The sequence below is a fragment of the Thermobia domestica genome, chromosome 2, assembly GCF_964235325.1.
Source record: "Thermobia domestica chromosome 2, izTheDome1.hap1.1, whole genome shotgun sequence".
Taxonomy (NCBI): Eukaryota; Metazoa; Arthropoda; class Insecta; order Zygentoma; family Lepismatidae; genus Thermobia; species Thermobia domestica.
In genome coordinates, this window is record NC_137455.1 from 357691155 (window position 1) to 357713392 (window position 22238).

The 22238-nt window shown below is 35.6% G+C and overlaps 2 protein-coding genes across 3 annotated transcripts in view; one reads left to right on the forward strand and one right to left on the reverse strand.

Annotated features, from left to right (window-relative positions):
- LOC145678810 (sorting nexin-4-like) overlaps positions 1–10193 on the reverse strand; it is a 63577-nt gene extending 53384 nt beyond the window's left edge. The window contains exons 1-2 of one of the 2 annotated variants that reach the window (XM_081749341.1): positions 10003–10193; positions 5581–5687 (exon numbers count right to left, since the gene is read on the reverse strand). In XM_081749341.1, the coding sequence (XP_081605467.1) occupies positions 5581–5687; positions 10003–10086 (191 nt within the window). In that variant the 5' untranslated portion in view covers positions 10087–10193. The remainder of the gene's footprint in view (positions 1–5580; positions 5688–10002) is intronic. The other variant, XM_081749342.1, reaches the window with a different exon arrangement.
- A 1395-nt stretch (positions 10194–11588) lies between these two features.
- Positions 11589–22238, forward strand: part of Cdc16 (cell division cycle protein 16) — a 36362-nt gene continuing 25712 nt past the window's right edge. The window contains exons 1-3 of the mRNA XM_081749343.1: positions 11589–11742; positions 17261–17413; positions 21104–21268. Coding sequence (XP_081605469.1) covers positions 11644–11742; positions 17261–17413; positions 21104–21268 — 417 coding nt within the window. The 5' untranslated portion in view covers positions 11589–11643. The remainder of the gene's footprint in view (positions 11743–17260; positions 17414–21103; positions 21269–22238) is intronic.

A 22238-nucleotide genomic window follows, 5' to 3' on the forward strand; every position in this document is an offset into this window, starting at 1 on the left:
AATGCGATACGTCCGCAGACTCACTCACGAAGGACTCCTGATAAAAATACGTTGTACTGATCTTTACATACTTGTTAATATAATTGTCAAGTGTAATTTCAGAAGGACAAAAAGATAAACAGTTGCAGAAGTGAAACCATTATACAGAATTACATATGGACAATTTCAAAGTACTACAGAGTACAGAAGAACTAATTTAGTCCAAGTTAGTTAACAACGACTGTTATTAGTCCAAGTTAAAGAAATACAACGACTTAATTTGCATATCAGCAAGAAAAGTGAATAAAGATACGAATTATTTGAGTCCACTTTGGCTCAGACTCATTTATACATGCATAGATAGACACGGCGCACAACAACTCTGCACTTGAGTGACGTAATGCTGTTCGCGATTTGGCTCCCATGTGACCGTAATTTAGGAGGCAGAAAAGTGAACTTATCAGCGTTGCCAACTGAAATAAATATTCGCCATGAATTTAGAAATGTGAGATATTATTCGTAACTCGTACGTTGTACTTTTTCATCTATGTATATCTAGATCATTACTATTAATAATAGACGTTGCATTCCACAAATAAAAATGAAATGTCAAATATTTTTCATCTATGTGTATGCGTACATAAAGGAAACACTCACCTACATTTCTTCTATTCCGGATAAGTCACCGTCAGTGTCCTCTTCTGAATCACTGTTGCTATCACTATCGACACCACCCAGACTGATAACGACCCTCTCAGAAATTTTATCCATAATTCCTTCTGCTTCCCAATACTGAGTTTCAATTTGCTTCACGTGATTACAAACTGATATTCATTCGTTCCTCCCGAACCTAATTTCACAGAGTTTTTTTTGAACATCATTAATTTTGAAAGTTGTGTTTCATGAAGCAACCCATCCTTGGGATCTTTTTGTGCTTCACTTTGGGGTTTATAACATTTATAGTCACGTTAAATTCACTACAACACACACCGAAACACCTACAAACTATTACACTAGCCTCTCCACACTACACTGGACCGGAATACGATAGTAACAACAAACACCTTATTTTCAATCTACCAGCACACTACACGAAACCCAGCGAAAGAACAAAACCTCCACAAGCATCGGAAATATCTTATTTCGAGAGGTGAGTGAGCAATGTCTCTTGTTTTAGACCCTAAGCGAATGGAATGCTACGATTGCCAAAATGTACCATGTGTTCTGTTGACCAACAGATGTGTGGGAGGATTTCTTTTTCTTTTCTTTTCTTTACTTTTTTTTTTTTTTTTTTTTTTTAGTAACCCAAAGGTCAAAATAAGAAGGGTGAAAGAACGTTTTCCACTCAGTATTACTTAGCATTGTGTTATAGTGGTGTATATAAATCTGAATTTTTGTGATTTGTAGAACTAAAATACTATGTGTATCTATTCTTTTGTGTGTTAATATCTGGGTTTGTGTGGATGTATTTGTATGAGTTCTTTACCCCTTTTTTTATGCTGGCACGTTCAGGTGTTTGATACATTCAGTTATTCTTAATTTTAATAATTGATTTCAAATTCTCTTATACTTTGGTTAATTAACGCTATGATATGGAAGATGAAAGATCTTTTTTAAAAAACTCGGGAGCAGTACTACGATCAGAAGTCTAAGTAGGGAATTGATATATAGTGTCAGAGCTTACTTCGAGAAAGAAAGAGCAAACGACGGTCTATTGTTGTCAATTGTACCAGTCCAGTTGCAAAAGCAGTGGAGAGGATGTGTGATGCTTTGCAAAGAGGCAAACATTCAGTAATAAACAAACTATTAAAAAAAAAAAAAAAAAAAAAAAAAAAAATAGGATCTACTACTGAGAAGTTTGGATAATCGCGGTTGGCAACATATCTTGCGCATGCGTAGGATCAACCATTTCCTCTCATTTTCATCTCACTCGCTCGGGAAGCAACGGTTTCAAAGTGCAAAGTTATCTTGCGCCGTGTCTACCAAAGATAATACTCATTTCATTAAATGCCTCTCGTAGGGTTTTATGACCCCCCCCCACACACACACATATATATATATATATAAAACGTACGGCATTTCGATGTATTTTATCAATAGTAAATATTATTGAAACTAAACAATATTTACAATTTTTCTTTGATTGCAACTGCATAACAAGAATAACAAATATATATTAAAAAAAAAAAAAAACACACACACAAACGAAACATTCATAAACTTATAAAAAAAGTTGCTTTTGTACTATAATCTCTGAGTTACGAATGGAGAATTTAGGTCTGAATATAATACGAATAATGTACGGGAGTGAAACGTGATAACCCACAAGGTGTGTTCATCAAGATTTTACAAACACTTGCACTTTTACGAACATTTTTCGTTTTTTTGGTTTAAATCACCTTGGTTTAAACCAGCCAACCCTGAGAGGAATGGGATCGTTAAGACCAAACTGTTCTTCAACGCAGTCTCTTGCAATGGAAACTCCGCTGCAGAGCCATGCTTGGTGTCTTCACGGTTTTTCTTAAGGTGAGGTGAGTTCAAACTTCGTTATCATGAACATGACTTTCTGTATAAGCTTACTTTCTAACTGAAAATACTTATCATAAGTCAAGTTTCCTGTATTTGAAATGCAATAAAATACATACCCCTGTCTTGCAACAATAGCTCTGCAGCTGCAGATAGGTTAGACGAGTAAATGTGGCAAATAGAAACTATTATCGTGAAGTATCAGTCATAAACTAATGTCGTGTAGAAGAGACAGATATTTCGAGCACCCTAGAGGTGCTTATAAAAGTAGAATAACGTAGTGGATAGAAATTAAGAGTGGCATGTGGTCGGAGTGCATAAGATTGCTTTTAAGGATTAAGTGAAGCATGTGATGAATCGCCATAGCGAACAGTGGTGTGATTGTTTGTGTGGAAGTGTTTTGGAAAGGATGAGGTACCGTTTAAGAAAACCCTAAACTGACAACCGCACAATTTATGTCTTTCCTTCCCTGCTAGAGGTGAGTCGATGAAGAACTGCGCAAAAGTTAACTACAAAAGTAAGACGTGCTGCACATCCTATACAGAAAACACAGTTGGTCCTGAGCAAGGTGGTGGTGTGAAGGCGATGTTCATTTGACATACGAAATTAAATGAAATCTTGTGAGTTTTACGTCCCATAGTTATGCCGGTCAGGCTAAAGGAGATGAAGAAGATAAGTAATGAATGAAATAGTGGAATGAAGAAAGCGGGAGAACCCCGAGGAAACCCACGCACACGGTGTTTGTCCACCACAAAGTTCACTTGGCGGGGGCTGGGATCGAACCCGAGACCCCAAGCACCAGAGGTGAACGCTCTACCACTGAGCCACCGCGGCCCCTGTTGCATACGACATGCACGCGGTAATTCTCCATCATTCTGTATGTTATGAGCAAACGGTCAATGCAGCCTATTACTGACATTTCTTGCAGCATCATCTTCGTCCCACACTCAGGAGAAAACGACAGCACAATGCTGAAACAATTGTCAGTTAACATAACGCCAGGTGTCACACAGCTAATACTGTGCATCATTTCCTCATATTACTGACGATGGGAAGTATTTGAAGTCCGTCGTATTACCTAGACACGAATCCGTGCGATTGTCACGATGAAAATCACACAAGAGGCGGTATCTTTGCTACATCGACAAAGCTGACATACTGATACTGTAGACGCCTTTTAGAGGATGGCAGATAGTATATATTAACGAAGTATTCTGACCCCCCTCCCCCCCCAAAAAAAAAACTGCAGCAGCGTTACTATTAGTTTTTATTCAATCCTTATATTTAGTAGGGAATATCAAGGAAAAAATAGTATATTTCTGTAGTTTACACGTTAATGGAATACAAAGAAGGGCTTACGAAGAGTTATTAAGAGTAACTGTAATGAAATTAAACGAGACTGGTATTCTCCTTGATTTGAAATGAAATGAAATGAAATCTGTAAGTTTTACGTCCCACGGTTATGCCGGTTAGGCTAAAGGAGACGGTGATTATGAGAAATGAATGAAATGGTGGAATGAAGAAAGTGGGAGGAAACGGGAGAACCCCGAGAAAACCCACGAGCACGGTGTTTGTCCACCACAAAGTCCACACGGCGCGAACTGGGATCGAACCAGGGACCCCAAGCACCGGAGGTGAACGCTCTACCACTGAGCCACCGCGCCCCCCTCTCCTTGATTTACAGTCTACAATCGTCGAGAACTCTGATCACGAGCAGTACAAGCAGTCAACGTCAGAGATGAAAACTCTGTTTTGAGACTGTACTTCCTGCTTTATTTATTGTATAATCATCAACAAAAGAAAAGAGCATACTTGTTCATATGCAACCTATCCACAATATGCTATTTCTTTCATCACAGATTGCGTATTCAACTGCCTATGGCAACTCAGTTGGTGTTTGCAACTTACTTCCTGCATATTTAGTTATTAAATAGTTATAAAACTAAGTGTTATTACTTTACATTAGATTCCATAACATTATAGAACTCCATGTTATTCATCCATCTTTATATGATACAACTACTTCCTTCTCGACCTTCCCAAAAGTGACTTAGAAAACCTTTTTCAAGGAGAATATGAACATCACTTAAGAGCCTGCCTTACTAAAAATAATACGAAATTTACCATTTTCTTTTGCTTGTTTATTCATCAGTGAAAGGAGATAATGAAATGCAAGTCACCAGAATCATAGATAATGCTATTCTACAACAGAAAATATGAACCTGAAGAATGTTCAGTGTTGCAATCCATAGAAATTACAGTGTTGCTAGAAAAACAATTTCCGTAAAATCTAAGTTAAGGCAGCGAGTAGAGGAACAAACTCAACTGCATTTGGTTACGTATCATATTGTTTTGGTTTCTTGTGAACTACTTTTTAAATAATAGTTGTATTTAGTTTGTAATAAACAAAATAGTTTTAACATACAGTTATTAAAACTAAATAATGTTAATTAAAAAGTAGTTCACAAGAAACCAAAAGAACATGATACGTAATCAAATGCAGTTGAGTTCATTTTTCTACTCCCTGTCTTAACTTAGATTTTAGGGAAATTGTTTTTCTGGCAACACTGTAATTTCTATGGATTGCAACACTGAACATTCTTCAGGTTCATATTTTCTGTTGTAGAACAGCATTATCTATGATTGTGGTAACTTGCATTTCATTTTCTCCTTTCACTGATGAATAATCAAGCAAAAAAAAAAAAAAAAAAAAAAATGGTAAATTTCATATTATTTTTAGTAAGGCAGGCTCTTAAGCATTTCACAGCCCTCCCCGCCGATTTAGTGGCTAACACATGTCTGTGGTGCACGGGGTTTGGATTCCACCTGAAACGGTAGGTCCACGTCTCATATAGCCTGGGGCTGAAAGGGAACGCTAAATTTCAACAACAACCGACAATTTCCTATCCAAAATCTTCCGCTCATCATCAAGGTATCGATTTATTACCCTCGAAGACCTGAAACTATTATGACAGCGTTACGACCCTATTAAGGTTGCAGCGTTTATATATTTTAAAATGTACATATTGATAAGTTAAGTCTTATTTTAGTGTATTCTTTTTAAAAAGAACTTACTTTGTTTCTATTAGATAGACAGTAAAGAAATCTCGAATATTTAGAGTTCCATTTGCTCTCTTCTCTGCCTCCGTTACACATAGCTCCATGTGGTCAAGAAGAGAATCCTGAAAAAGTAAACAATTGTTCAAATAAAATCAAGTAACATTGCCACACATAACCATATTTATCATATTCAAATATCCCCTTCGCCGAACAATCTTCAAATTATTGTCCAATTGTTATGTCCTATGAACTGCAGGAAACGATAACAGTGGGAGAACAGAAATACTTTAATAAATCTATAGACACAGTGTCTATCTCTCATGAAACCAATATGCCGAGAATTTTCGGACATACATGAGATGAGTAGGCGCATTCTAGGGGGCGCTAGAGAAGCTTAAAATCTACATATAAAAATAAAGTATGTCATAAGCCCTTCAAGTTAGGAAAAAGAAACTCGGCATATAAACTTCCCATACGTGTTCCAACGTTTTTCGAGAATTTTCGCCCAAAGAAAAAAGGGTTTATTCTATTATTCCTTTCTTCACATTGAAAGCGATGCTGGTTGTTGTTTGTGATCACAGCACGTAGTTGAAAAGCTTGAAATGGATTTTGAAACAGTTATTTCCTACGTTGAGCTGGGTTTTTATTCTTGCTTTGCTTAAAGGGCGGATTCTAATAGAAGCAGAACAAATTCAAAATTTCAGCTAAAAAATCCAGTACTTAATGAGCCTGTTAAGTTAGGAAATTCGGTATATAGCCTAAATTCCTCATTAAATATAAGGGGGGCCACTTCTCTCAGTTTTTGAAAATTTACGTTTAAGGGGAGAAGGGGAGGATTTTCTGTCATTTCTTTCGTCACATTTAAATCGAACTTGCCATTTGTTTGTGATCAGAGTCACGCGGAAACGGGTGAACAGTTTGAAATGAGTTTTTGTACATAGCCCAATGGCAGAGCTTTCTTTGTCTTTCTGCGATGAGCTTTTGTAAGTCAAAAATTTTCTGCAGGAATTCCAAAATAAAAAATTAAGATGACATTATCATATTTTTATTACAGCGTTACATGAAGCATAGTAAACAGTTTTTAGCGGTATCCCTAGTTCGAGTTACAACCTGTGAAGTCACATTTTTTGAAAGTTTTACTAAAAGAAGCAGATTTAAAATATTTATAAGATACACCGTATTTTATAACGAGACCAGCTTTAAGGATTTTTTTTTCTTTCTTTCTTTCTCTCTCTGGCTATTTGTTTTTCCTCTGGCAATTTTTCTGCACAGGCGTGGCAAATTTTCTGCGACCACATCGCAGATCGCGGCATGTTCTGCTATGGGGGTACATAGTATCTATGCTGACATTTTAGCATGTAACTTTAGATGTATCCTAGGGAAGAAGGGGTTGAAGATTTATGCAAAACTAGAATATCATATGAAGTTATTATACTTTAATCGATATGCGTATGCTAAGGAACAAAGGAAGTTCAAATAATTTCCATGAATCTAATACTCCCCGTACAAAGAGTGGGTACTTCACTTAGTCTGGAATAAAAAGCAGTAGGACTACATTTCCTTTGTTTTCGAAGTACATACTCCCGTATTCGTACAAACAAATAATAAAATGTCGTCTCCACTTGCCAGTTAATCACCTAAAAAAGTAAATTATTAAGGAAATATCTATCTCTATCGTCTCAACACTAACGGCATTCAGGTCGTGAAACTCCCGAATTCTTCTTGCATATCTGATGGAGTATGACACACATAGTGGAATTATCGTGCGTCACAAAGGTCTTTAATTGTAAAATCTTCTTTAAGAAACCGAATTGGCAGCTTTAAATAAAAAAGAAAAAAAATTAAAAATCCGTTTCTTATTTATACATTTTAGTTCTTCCAAAAAAATATTAAAAAATCCATTTAATAAAGTCGTCTTTATATCTCTGGCTCCTGAACGTGAAGTACTATCCCGGTATTTTCAGAGATACTAGAAGAAGCTTCAGTTAGGACGGCTAGACACGGATTTGAATTCTAAGTTTAGTACGGGATTTTATTCCTATGTTATATTGCATAGAACCTCCATGCCATATACCCACCCGTTTATGACTACAAAATTATCTACTATGTTCTTTCTTGGTGCAAAGTGAGTATGTCCCACTAAACGGATATGGAGGTTTACGGATTCCCTTGTACAATTTTATTATCTTTTAGTTCAATGTCTCATATAATTATGCACCGAGACTAAGGGAGACAGTGATGATGAGACGAATGATAATGGTAATATGACGACTGTGGAAGGAAACGGTGAGAACCCCGAAAAAATCCAAGCACATGGTGTTTGCTTACCCCAAAGTCCACTTGGTAAGAGCTTGAATCGAACCAGGAACCCGCAATGCTTAAATGTTGTTTCAAGTAGGAATACGATTTTAAATATTTGTACAAAGTTTGATAAAACTCCATTTTACACAATAAAACCCATTGGCCTTTTTATTTTTTCTTTCTTCTTACTGGGTTTTCACAACCCTGATTATTAAGAATATCAGGGATAAGATTTCAATATATTTTGATTACATATATACTTTTACGTGATGAAATTATTAACCACTCTATTGTTGTCTTGAAACATTTTATGGTGCAGGTGCAGAACTGTCCGTCAAATTACAAAAAATTACTTTCCTTGCTTCAAAAGGTTCGTAAGACGTTCTGGACTGATATTACCGTGGTGCATGGTCAAATAATTGGGTAGTGATTGATAATATGCAAACTGATTGATGGTATAGATATGCGTCCCGACGTATGCCATAAAAATAACTGTGCAAAAAGAGAAATCAACTTGTGCTCGGTGGCTACAAAAACCGAGCAAATTATCTAACCGAGCCAGGGTAGGTGAGCGGGAGGCGTCTGTGGGGAGCAGGTGCGTTAGCAATGGAAAGTATGCGCATAAACGAGGACAGTGCAAAAAGGCTTCACTCGGGCAGAAGATTGTACCAAATAGAAATTTATAGGTAAAATACCATGTAAAACATTTTTCGTAAGGAATGAGAGTTAGAATATTAGTAATTACTGTCCGCGCAAAGCATATTAAAATAAATTTTGAATGACAGTGGAAGTATTGTATGTGGAAGTGTGTCATTAGCCTCGTTTACGAGTATACTCACGTCGCTGACGCGCCTGATCCCAACGGATGCACCCCCTCGCATCCACTCGGGTCCGCCTCCTGCGCTCTTGCCCTAACTCTGTTAAATAGCATTCGTGCTATACGCATTGTAGTTTTTATGCCGTACGTCCACACAGCGTTTATACTGAGCCCTCTTGAAGTCAATCTGCAAGTAGTAATGGATCTCTTCGCTCAGTGCATCTCTGCTTAAAAAAAAAAAAAAAAAAAAAAAAAAAAAGACCTGACAATGTAAGAAACGTGTTAAAATATGGTAGAACCGTCTGTTTGAGTAATGCCCCCCAAAATTCTTGATATTCCATAAAATCGCATGTAATGGTTTCACACTAATGTAAAATACTGGTTAGCTACACCGTGTACAATATTTCGTCGATGGAAATGGTAATAGTATACATGAGGACCCCCTGATCTGCGTTTCTTCTGTGTTCTATTACCACTTCTACATGAAATACCATAAATTTTCTACGTAGTGCAATAGTATGAAGTATCCATGTGCACAACACATGCGATATGCGTTAAATTCCCCCAAATCTCCCCGCACACATAGCCATAAATAAAGTACAAGGGCACCACACATGCAGATATAAAGTACAGGTACGTTCTTTTTTATTTTCGTATCAGTCGATAAGTAAATAAAAGTCGCTTTGTTACCCCCTTTGTAAGTTCGTACATACTCAATGAATAATCCCTAAAAGTATGAGCGTCCTGCTCCTTCGGGAACTGATGCAGCTTCATGTATACTATATCCGAAATTAGTGCTCGACAGTAGTTTTTGACATGTACATACTCACTTCAACCTTAGTATTCTCTCATAATGGTTTTACACTATTAGCATTACACTTGTAAACATAAAATACGAGTTCCCTACATTGCATACAAATGCTCAGCCAGTGGAAATTAATATCCTAGTCAATCTTTCCATACACACCCATTTATTTTAATCGTAAAATTTCGACATTATAACACACTATTCTGCATCAGTACCTAACATTTGATATTTCTGTAAATCTTACAAATCTATGGACACTTGGGATAACATCTATTTTGTTCCTGGTATTGCACCTGCAAACTTCTTCAAGACACTAGCCTTTCTTTAGGAACAATTTATCTAAATATCAATTTGTATGAACTTTAGAACATATCAAACTATGTATTTTATGGTAATTATTAATGAAAACGTATATTGTTTTCTTATTTCCTAGAGGAATACGAAGAACGCGCTATACGAACAGCCGATCTAGCGGTCCGAACTTGTCCAAATAATTACAGTATGAAATTACCTTTTTAGTCTGTTCTATAGTTGGAGATTCGACATTAGCATTCTCCTTTTCTATTGATTCTTCTAATACTTGGTTGTCATCCATGGTTTGGAAATATTAATCGCGGAAGAAAAAATTAGCCTCTGTTAAAAATTTGTCACTTCTAACCTACAAACCAGCCATAATCTTCTTCATCTTCGATCATCGCTACAGTTGCCATTCCATTGTTTCTTCTTCTTTTATAAGGAGTAAATCCTTACTTGAGGATCATGAATTCAAGAGTTTTTTTTTTTCCAATTTTTCAATTTGATTACAGGATAAATATAATAAAAATTTTCCCCTAAAGTCTTAGAATACTTAACGGGGCAAGCTAAGTTTAGGTACAACACATTTTGCAAAATATACATGTAAATTGACCACAATGGAAAGACATGTCCATACGGAACAAATTTCTATAGGAAGCAGATTTCAATAAGTAATATAGCTGGATTTTACATTTACAAATGTAGAATTACTAGTGTAGAATCGTTACAGGTGCTATGCGACCATTAAAATAAGTAAATGCATATGAATCGGAACAATGTACTGTTTCTGCATACTATACAGAAGCTGTATGTTATTTTACAAGTGAGCATTATTAGTGTCAAATCATTTTGGTACGATATTACGTAAACGACTGAGAACTCCCACAACTGGTGATATCTTCTGTGCTTACATTAAGATATATTAATATCATTCCCATTTCATGTTTTCATCCAGTACTAGACCTATGTATTTTACAGTACTTGCTCTGAGTATAGTCAAATCATTTACCTGTCGTTTGCCAGAGATCTGTGTTGTAAATGAAGGTTTAGGAAACACTAGAAACACTGTTTTGGAGGGATTCAGCACCAATTTGTTTTCACAACTCCAGCGATTTAAAATGTTTAAATTGTATTTTATATTACATAATACTACTTGGTGCTGAATCCCTCCAAAACAGGTTTTCAACATAAAGTATTGTTTTGTCATCTACAAATAAAGCAACTTCACCTTGAGGTTTAACTCTTTTATGCTCTTTTATATAAATCAAAAATAACAGTGGACCTAAAACTGACCCTTGTGGCACACCATGAAGAACTGGTAATGCAATGCTCTCTTGACCATTAACATACACATATTGTGTTATATTGTTCAGGTAACTTTTAAACCATTTCAGAGCCACTCCTCTTATTTCATTTTTTTTTAAATTTTTAAAGTAAGATTGCATTATCAACTGTATCGAAGGCCTTTTTTAAATTAATAAATAACCCTGCTGCTAGTTTATCGTTGTCTAAAGCCTCTTCTACTTGACTTACTAAATCAACAGTTGCATTTAATTTACTGCACTTTTTCCTGAATCCATATTGGCGTTTGTAAAAGAAGTTGAATGATTCCAGATACCTAATTACCTTGTTGTATTAGTTATTATAAGTTAGTGAAAGCATTATATTCTTAGGTCATTCTTTCGATTGGTGTACCTAAACTTAACCTGCATGTACGTAAAAACTAATAAATCGAATTACAAAGCTTTATGTATGTACTTTTCACTGAAATGAGACGTACTTGTAATTTTTGGTATCAGTACTTGCAAAATATACTGGCAACCTTCATTCTGGCAACGCTGAGTAATTGACAACAATCATGGCGGGCGGAGGAGATATGAAGTACGGTAGTGAAAATAATATTAATCACTCAAACATAGATACATATAGAAAGTTGGTCAGAACGTACTTGGATTTGGTAAGTTAAACATATAATTTTTGTTTTAATAATTAACAATATACAAACATGGGCGAATTTTAGTGACACAAATTAGCCGCGTTGAATGTGATCTGTTTCCTGGTTTTTGAGATTACGGTAAATGGTAATAAGTAAGTTTTGTAAGGTGTTAACAATGTTAATTTCGGTCCCAGAGGCATACTGTTTGATGACTTTAATTCAGTACATAAGGACAAAACGGCAAATCATTCAATTGCTTATTCCTAAAGCGCTAGGGTACCGATACAGATAATCTGGGGCATGTTTTGAAAAACTAACAGTTGAAATTATTAATTTACGAAGAAAGAATAGTGATAATCAAGTGTAAGAACCACATTTTTCAGTATTTACAGATATAATTCAACACTGCATTAAATAACATATGTATGAGAAACAAATTTCTGTAGGCAGCTGAATTTACAAGAAATACAGCAGTACCGGTACTTTTATGTTTAAATGTGTAGGGATACTAGTGTAACAGTTGCCCCTCTAACCATGAATTTCGGCATCAAACCTTGAAATTCTGGAGAATTTTCGGCTGATATTTAGTATCTCCCCCAATTTTGCAAATATAAGATTTACAATGTGTTACTTATTTTGCAAAATATAGCTGAGCTAGAAACAGCTAGCGAAGGGAGTTAGAAGCCCCAGGGCCCTTATACTTCTACCTTTATCACAATTTAGACAAAAACAAGGTACTCGGTTCTGAAACCATGAAACGAGTTGGGGGAGATACTAAATACCATCCGAATTTTCAAATTTATATAGCTATAATGGCTCCGATGCGCCAACTCAAGCTAAGGCAAGTAAACCAAACCAAACCTAAATAAATCTATCCTTACTTAATCTAGTCTGACCTAAATTCACCTTAAATAACCTAATCTAACTTAACCGAGCCTATTCATAAAACATTATTGTTGAAAAGCTGACTGTGGTAAACGAAATGAATACGATCCTGAAAAAGCTTATGAGGAGGAGGTAAAAATCCTTTTGATTCGCAGAACTGCATTCAAACTACTTAAGTTTAAGAGCTTGGGTCCCACATCAGACAGCATATTTTTGGATTTGGTGGGCCAGAATTTTTTGAGTTGAAATTTGACTTTTTTTTTTTTTGTTTGTTTCTGTTTTTGGTTAGGTTAATTTAGTACTGTGACTTATAGTGAACCGTTGGAAACGACCGCGTTTATGCGTATACCCACCATCGCTGATGTGCCTGTTTCCTACGGACGCACCTCTTGGTACCCCTCGGGCCCCTCTTCTGCGCTCTTGCTTGTCTCGGATATATAGCAGTCGCGTAGCACAAATTCATTCGTGTTTTATGCAGTATAGTTTTTCTGCTGTACGTCCGCACTGTATTTCCAGTCATGACTAGGGATGTGGGTCGGGTATATACCCAGTGGGTAGGTAAAATATGGGTATTTACCTACCCAAAAGTAAGTATTTTACGAAAATTCAATTATTATGAAATTTTAAGAATAATCAACCATACCGGTGAATTTTTTCTGTATTTTATTAATTACTGAAATTGTTACAAATATTACATTACGGATATTTGACACAAAAATGCATCACATCCCTTAGTTTTATAGGGATTTTTTCAGTACTTTTTACTGTTGCAGAAGTGCAAGACCTAGCAACACCACAGCTGGTTTGAATATCAAAAGAGAAAATATAATCGTTTCAGTTGGTTGCTCTTTGGTCTCTGCCTTCAATACTAGTCTTGTGCTGTGCTCTGACTTTTCTGCAAGTTGGGATTGCATGGGTTTCTGTCTAAACTATATTCTTTCACTGTTAATCTCAAAAATGTGTTGAAAGACTAGAAATATAACATGGTTAAGAAGGGTCATGCATGGCATTCTTTAAAGCCAAAAACATAGGTGTTGTTTGCAAGTTCTGTATTAACGAATATAAACATGCGCATGTCAATAAAATGACAAATTATTTGAAAAAGTGTTTTAAGTGCCCAGCTTTTGTGAAACGGCTTGAAGAACCAGCGGCGTTTTACTGTTTCGAATACCGTTGCAAGTATATCATCTGCGAAAGAAATAGCTAAATTATTAGAAATAGACGTTCCTGATGTTACAGTGTCAAAAGAAAGCCCTGCACCTTTATCGCTGGGTTCATGTGCAAATACAACTACTAAATTCATTCAAGTAAATCATTGGGTTCTTTGTCACCATTTGTGAACCGTATGGATGCAATCACAAACGTAAGCTGCAAACAGTTTAGTATAGCTTAATTTAGTAAGATGGATATTAACTCTTACGGTGCCAAGGGGGTGTTCGTGGAACTCACAACCAATTGCATTTCTGCCCGAACAAAAAATTCAACATTGTCAGAAGGAATGTTAAGAACAGTATTCAATTGCATTTCTTTCTCAGTGGCTATTGGTTTATCTTTCAGAACCCTACAAATAGGAATGAGTGCACGAAACCTCTCTGCCCGTTGGTAAGGCATGCATTTGAGAGTGCCTGGAGCTTCAAAGTGAGCTGTCATGAAAAAAAATAATTTTACATATACCTACAGGGCAGTGTCCAATCGATGTGATAACATCTCAGCTGGGAAAAGAACAACCATCAACAAGAATATAATTTAATAAAGCTTTTGAATGAAATCGAGACGAATGAAAGAAACATATCACCCAAGAAATATAAGAAAATGTAATGTAAACGGTTCTATACCGCCACGGACACCACAACAATGATTACGTTACATTACACTTAGCACTATTGTTGATGTTTATTCTCTTCCCAGCTGAGGTGCTTTTACCTCGATTGGACACTGTAAGTATACCTGGTAGATAACATTCATTTTATTATATGACAGCTCACATTGAATCTTCAAGTACCATCAAATGGGGTACTTACTAATGGCAACTTGAACCTCATATTTATGCTCAGGATGTTAGATTCATACGAAATAGACACCAATATCACGTTTCACTTTGACCCAAAATGGGGATGGGGATGCCACAGCCCACCAAATGGAGTCTTGGCAATTTTTGGTATGTTTCGAGCGTAATTTTTCATTCATTCATGAGCAAAAATGCAAAATGATAACAAATAGACTCCGTTCAGGTGCGGTGCAGATTTGCAGGTAGTTTTGACCATGGTGCACCCGCAGTACAATTGTGGATATTATATGTTATTCTAGGGTTAACGCGACATTTAAAACTTTTATATATATATAATTTTGTTCGAAGAACTTCATAGGTAAAGAGGAGATCAAAATATTGTATCAAATTTTTGGAAAGATTGAAATTGTGGGATTTGGCTGTTACATTTTTTAGACGAAGCCCTCGTGTACACTTATACAGACATCTAAGTTTTAACAACATCGATCAAGCCAATCTTGAGAAATAATTCACATCACTTTTCCGATTTTGCGTCATTGCTCACAAAAAATCAAGAGTTGAAGCATGAGGAATTAATGTCTCCTGGGGGTACCTACAAGGGGACTCACTTTCATCTGAAGATTGATCTGGGGCCATTTTACTATCTTATCCACCTATGCTTTTCTTCACGAAGGTGTGAACGGCTTTTAAACTTAGATCCGTTTCACCAAGACCTAAAAAATTATGAAATCCTAGTATGACTTCAAGCCTTTGGTTAGGTGGTTAAGTTGTATACATAGAAATCGTATATAAACCTTATTTGTTGAACCTTTGGATGACAGTCTCAGTTTTAAATGTAAAGTCTGCGATGATTCCGAATTGTGTGTTGATTCCGACTCTGATCTTACGGTTGATTCTGAGTAGGACGATAAAATTTGCGGTCGTTTTATAGTGTTCCAAATATGGTAGAGGTTAATTGCTGTTCCATACTGAATAATTTAAACTATAAATATTACCTGCACGAGTTACTATACAACTTAAAACATTGTTCATGACGTTAATATTTTAAATATGCTATTCCAATAAAATACTTTCACAAAGCATTAGTGTTAAACCCCATTTAGTGAACACAGTAAAAATCCGGAATTCGTTATTTAAGTGCTTTACGAAGTGTTATTCCTCATTTTATGGATAATTTTCACTCAACGGCAAATAATTTGATCGACCAATTTATTAAATCTAGTTACTTTGATTATTCTGCAAATTTCGTAATCATACAATTACTTCTACAGAATGGCAAATTGGGTAAATGTGTTATTTGTTTAGTTTCTAAGTATTTTCTAGGTTATTACTTACTAAAGTCGAGTTTCTTTACTTTGATATAACTATATCAACAGCTTAGTCGTTACAGTGTAGTTTCTTAAACAGATTGAATTTATTAGTTCAGTAAACCAGGAGTAAAAGATAAGAAACTTATTGGTCCAATTCTTTGCATAATTGACAATTCAATACATCTCATTGTCTGTAGATAAAATACCAAAAATAACATTATTTTGCGTGAATAAATTAACCAGCTGTATCTAAAATATCAGTTCAGTTTCCTTAATTATCAAAAAAGGTGTTTTTCATCTGTACTATTCATTTTTTTAAGGTAATGTTAAAAATATATCTGTATAATAAAATTGTTTTAAACTTTAGACCCGCAAAATAAAAAAGTAATTATTAATAATTCATTTTCCGTCATTAATATATTTGGTAAACCAAAAGAAAACGTGCTTGTTTATGTTAGTAATAGAGATCCTGCTGTTATTTAAATAATTTAGTTAGTATATTCATCGCTGATTTTAAGAACTGGAGAAGGTATTGGAAGATGAAAGAAGATGCACCAGATTGAGAAAAATGGAGAAAGCAGTTTTATAAGACGCGAACCTAAGGAAGAACCATGTTATTAATACCAGGAGCTGCTGGTACGCAGAACACTTAATAATAGTATATGATTGGTTTAGTGACAACTGACTTTTGTTAGTCATCGTTATATGCTATCATAAATTTTATATTTTCTGTTGGTTTGGTCCACTATCGAATTCTACCGCCTAGCTGATTGGACGTCTCAGGGGCATACTAAGGTAAAAGTTCATGGGGTAGAATGGACAATTATTTTCCGCGAAGAGTTACAGAAGAAAATTTAGTATAAGTAGTAAGAAAAATGATGGTGAGTAGCTAGGAAATCCGTACTCTGTTACTTAATAAATATCAAATTCGTTCTTTAATTACTAGAGAAAAAAAAATGATTAGTTAAGTGGTTATTTAATATTTCTGTTGCAAGTGATACAAATGACCCATCTTGTTAATTATGTCAGAATGTCTTGCTGTTCATTTGACATTACTCCTTTATCATCTCAGAGGATAGAATTTCTTTACTGTTCCTTTTTGTTTGTGTCAACGTATCTCTAAAATTTCTTTCCTTTCCTTGTATTTTTGGATTTCTCGTGCTATTTGTCATTAGCACGCCTTATTTCTCTCATTTTCGTTAATTATATATTCATCCCATTCTTGGATTACGTCTTTTTCAATATTTTTACATACATACATATATATGTGTATATATATTTATTTTAATATTCTATCTAATAAGAAGTTACTGAAATTATTGTTATTTCGTTGCAGCATCTTTATAGTGCGGCGCTCTTCTGGGCAGATAAAGTCGTATCTTTAAGTAATGGAGACCCACGGGATGTGTATTGGCTGGCGCAGTGCATGTTCCTTATGAAGCATTACCATAGAGCTGCGCATCTTATTAGAAGTCGGGGTTTAGATAAGGTAATGCTTTCTGAATTTGTGCACATTTATTATTATTATGTAATATATATCTCCTTCGGGTATGTTGGGCTTTCATATTTTTACGTAAAAAAACAGGGACACACTATGAAAATTTATATTACATCCATGCACTAGGTCAACATTCGACAAAAGTAAGTTACAGAGAGGTTATTCTTGTCAAATAAAATTTGTCTCTGAAATGTTGGATATTATTTCCTTAGGAATACATAGAAAGCTAATACTAATTTTATTTGGTAATATGTATGCCATTCATTGTATTACTTATTATTTCTTGTAGCTGAATATCGGTGACTAATAAAGCGGGATTTGTGTATTAATTTACTTTCTAATATCGCACGAATGATAGTAACTTAATCTTTTGGAGTTGGAGACACTTGAGTCCCGAACAATTATTCGACAAACGGGAACTGATGATGTAAATTTGGGACTGTCACGGTTAATCCATGACATCTGGGAGTCCTACTAAGTTGAGTTTCTATAAGAAACGCCAAAATGTAGAAAAACTAGTCGTGTCGCAGAACATAAGAAGATAGTAAGAAGTGTATGAGTTTTGATGCTATTGCTTAAAATTGGTAACACGTATGTTTGGGGAATTACTTTCCAAATAATATTAGAGACTTCCATTAGTTCAGATACCATCGTTCGCGAACCCTGTATGAAAAAATAGTAGTGAAAAGCACAGCGCTTTCTCTTTTCAAAGAAGCGTATTCAACGCTGACACACAAGCCAGCGATAGAAATTAACATATCTTTACTTACTGCGTCCTGTTATAACAGTTTTCGTAAACAGTTTATGCTGTTTCACCTATCATTCTCGGTAGATTAGATACCTTAACCGGCAAACCATTTTACATCTGAAAATACCTAAAGTTGAAGAAGCGTGGGATCTGATTTCATAGTAGTGAAAGATGACAGTTTGAAGTGTGAAATGAAGAAATCTAATCTACCGAGGATGGTAGACAAAAATGTTAATATAAGTAACCTAGTTAATTTACTTTTTAACTCTGGTTCATAGGCAATTAGTTTTTCGAACATCAGGTCCTCCAAGATAATAAGTGGTCTGTACGTTCCGATCCATGCCATCTGAACTCTCGATGTAACCAAAAACGTACTCCCTTATGATAGTCGAAGGTTTTTTTTTACAAAGAAAGAAAAGAAAGGATAAAACACGCCCATAGTTGTTCTAATCTTTGATTCTCAAATACTGCTCCGCTAATATTTTTATGTACTATATGAAATCCAGAGTGACAGCACCTCGTGAAGATCTTAACCATTTGAAACATAAACAGTACATTACATACGGAGTGGACCTTTAGTAGATATATAAGGGTAAAGCATAGGTAATAACATTAAGAAGTTCAGCACTAAACTGAAGATGTTAAACCCTGTTTAAGAGGCCTCATCACTGCGAAATTAAAATACCGCTAATTTTACAGTAATTATGTGATTTCTTCAAATAGATGAAAGATAATCGAAAAGTGGAACAAGACCTATCTAGACAATATTATTTTGAGTGAGATACCGTTATCATAACTCATTTATCTGCTTTCGATTTCCAGCCATATTGAAAATCGGCATTTATTTTCGCGTTTCTAAATAACTGCAAACAGAAAGCTACTAGGTGACTCGTGATAACGGTACCTCATGCAAAATAACATCGTCTAGGGAGGTCTTGATCCACTTTTCGATTATCGTTTATCTATTTGAAGATATCATATAATTAATGTAAAATTAGCGGTATTTTAATTTCGCAATGATAGGGACTCTTAATCCTTTAAGCGTTCGAAATGTCTTCCAGCAACACTACAAACAACTTATCCGAAATAATCCGATGCAAATCGCAGTCTTCAGCTTGAACTTCATTTCGTCCACTGTTTCGGAGGTTTCTCTCATAAACTATATATATATATATATATATATATATATATATATATATATATATATATATATATATTATTACACCCCCCCAAAAAAGAAGTTCCTTGGCCTCAAGTCGTATGAACGTAACGGCCTCTCAGTTTTGCCACATCGTTTATTCAATGTTGGGAAGACATTGTCAAAGTAGTGCCTTATTACCAATACATCCGAGTTACACCATCTTGGAAGTACAGTACTTTGAAGTTCGCCCTGGTTCTGAGCAGTGGCAATAGTACGTTGCGCAACGTTTCAGATAATTGTTACCATCAACAGTTCTATCAAAGAAAACTGGTCTTTTACAATACCTTCACTGAAGATGACACTACATACTGTTGCGCCTGAGTGGTTTAATTGCGTTTGGAAAGTCAGAAAGGTAATGTCTGTTCCTTTGAAGTGCCCTACCAAATAGAAACAGGCCACTGCCAATCAGATGATTTTATCAAGTAGTCTCGAACTTGGGAGATTTGATTATCTCGACTTCACAAATTTGCAATCGCCAGTCTAGGACGTTTTCCAGTAAACAATGAAACGGCTTCAAACCAAGTTTTTCATTGACGTTCTTGACAGTTCCTGAGTTGAAGATCATGTAGATTTTTCCCGACTGTTAACAAATGTCATGGAGGTCCTTACGTCATTTTTCTCTGTCAAGGATGTTGTAGGACACTGGGATTCGGGTAAGTTTGCCACAGAACATTTTGCATCAAATTTGAGTCAGATCCGATAAATGGTCAGACATGTGAGTGGAGAAATATTAAACACTTTTACCTGTGCTGTGCCTACCCTCTCGGCATTTTCGGTTTTCAAATACTACTTCAAAATTCACTTTGTTCTTTACTTAAGTTCCCTGTCATCATTTACAATACCTGTAAAGAAAAATTAAGAACACAAAATGTAATGATGAATTAGTGTATATCTGTTTTTTTGCGACTCGGTAAATCGAACCTTCACACAGATGTTCGCTTTGTGAGTTCCTCTTGACAACTGTGAAGAACTTAACCACGGCAATTCTCAGTAATTTCCGACTGGGCTCACCTAACCTTTAGTTGTGGGAGATTATGTGAACTGAAGTAAAATTGTAGTGTCGTTCGTGGCTCAATAGCGTGATCACTTGGCAGAGGTAGATTGGGGTTCGAGTCCTTCCTTGTCTATCAATTGTCCATATTTTTAATGTTATATGTGCTCTTCCACTGGTAAGAGAACTGGAATTATCTTGGTTCTTGATCAATTTCTCTCAGGAGTTGTTGAAGTCAAACGCTTCTGACGCACGCATGCATGTAAGTCCTATTTCCCTGATACATTCTTACTTATTGCACGGAGTTCGTATAGTGAGGAATGTATCATGTCTGAATATGTTCTTGTGGAACTTTCCGAGTATTCAGATATGAAAAGAATGTGGTTGGGCTGCAGAACAATTTTAATCACTTTTTTTTTTTTTAATTTACGTATTTATTTATCGACTTTCTTTGTCATAGTTTTGTTCTCGCAGTTTATCACTTTAGCACTCTTTGAAGGGTTAAATTCTTGTGCTTTATCTGTTGTTGCTTTCTTAATTTATAATTTTAAATTTTGAATTTATTTGTATTATTTGATCCATGCTTTTAACTCTGTTTCAGTGAGACAGTAGTATTCAGCTTGTAGAATTAGTATTGCAACGTAATCAAATAAGCTAATGAATCAATTTATCAACTATATTTACTGCCATCTAGTGAATTAAGAGAAAATTTAAACATGTGCATTTATTTCGTTTCCTTAGACTCATCCCCTTTGTCATTATCTTGCTGCTAGAAGTCTGCTGGAAGCGCGTGAGCTGACTGAAGCTCTCCAAGTTCTTGAAGGTTATGATATGGGTAGCATTGCGTGTTCTGTGTCAACAACAAAGCTTGTCAATGATTTTCTTCATGAAGAAACACCCACAAATGTAAGTTTTTTCTTGTAATTTTTTTTTTAAAGATACGAGGATAAGTCAAAAATTATCTGTAATTTTGACATAACTTCTTACATTGTTCGTACCGACCTCTGTCCTCGTTTATTTTATTGTTGTGCTGTTGTGGTCATGCTATGAAACTTTGATCCCAATTCCTTCATTTGTCTTCCTTTTGTTACATATAGATCATGGCCGCTCCATTAGAAGTTTGCACCAAAGAGAAACAACGAGTAGTGATCCGGTTTTTGTGGTCGGAAGGTGTATCAGAGGCCGCAGTTCATAAAAGACTTTCGGTACAACACGGGGACAGTGTCTTGCCGCAACGGAGTGTCTACGAATGGATTGAAAAATTAAAAAATGGTCGCACGAGAAAGGAACCGGGCGACCATCTACGGTCACAAATGATATCATCATTGAGCGTGCACGTGACATGGTTCTGTTAGACAGACGAGTGACTACTGATGAAGTGCTGTATCGTCTGGAAATTAGTCATGGTTCCTGATACACCTTCCAACCACAAAAACCGGATCACTGCTTGTTTCGCTTTGGTGCAAACTTGTAATGGAGCAGTCATGATCTATCTGCAACAAAAGGAAGAGAAATGAAGAAATTAGGATCAAGATTTCATAGTATAACCACAACAACATAACAATAAAATACACGAGGATAGAAGGTACTATGAACAATGTAAGAAGAGTTATGTCAAAATTGCGGATAGTATAAAAAAAGATAGTAATTAATTATTGACTTAAAATAGTGCAGTACGATGGTTGTTACAGAAGTTCTAAGTCTACTTATGAACAGAGCAGCGGAGAGTTTATGGATGGTATTATTTTTCAACGTAGTCCCTTGACAAGTCAACACATTTTGTCCATCTACTATGTTCAGGTATGTTAATGCCGCTGGAAAAAAATGATTTGTCGAAGGCGTGTAAAGTTCCATCTATGGCATGCGTGACGTCGTC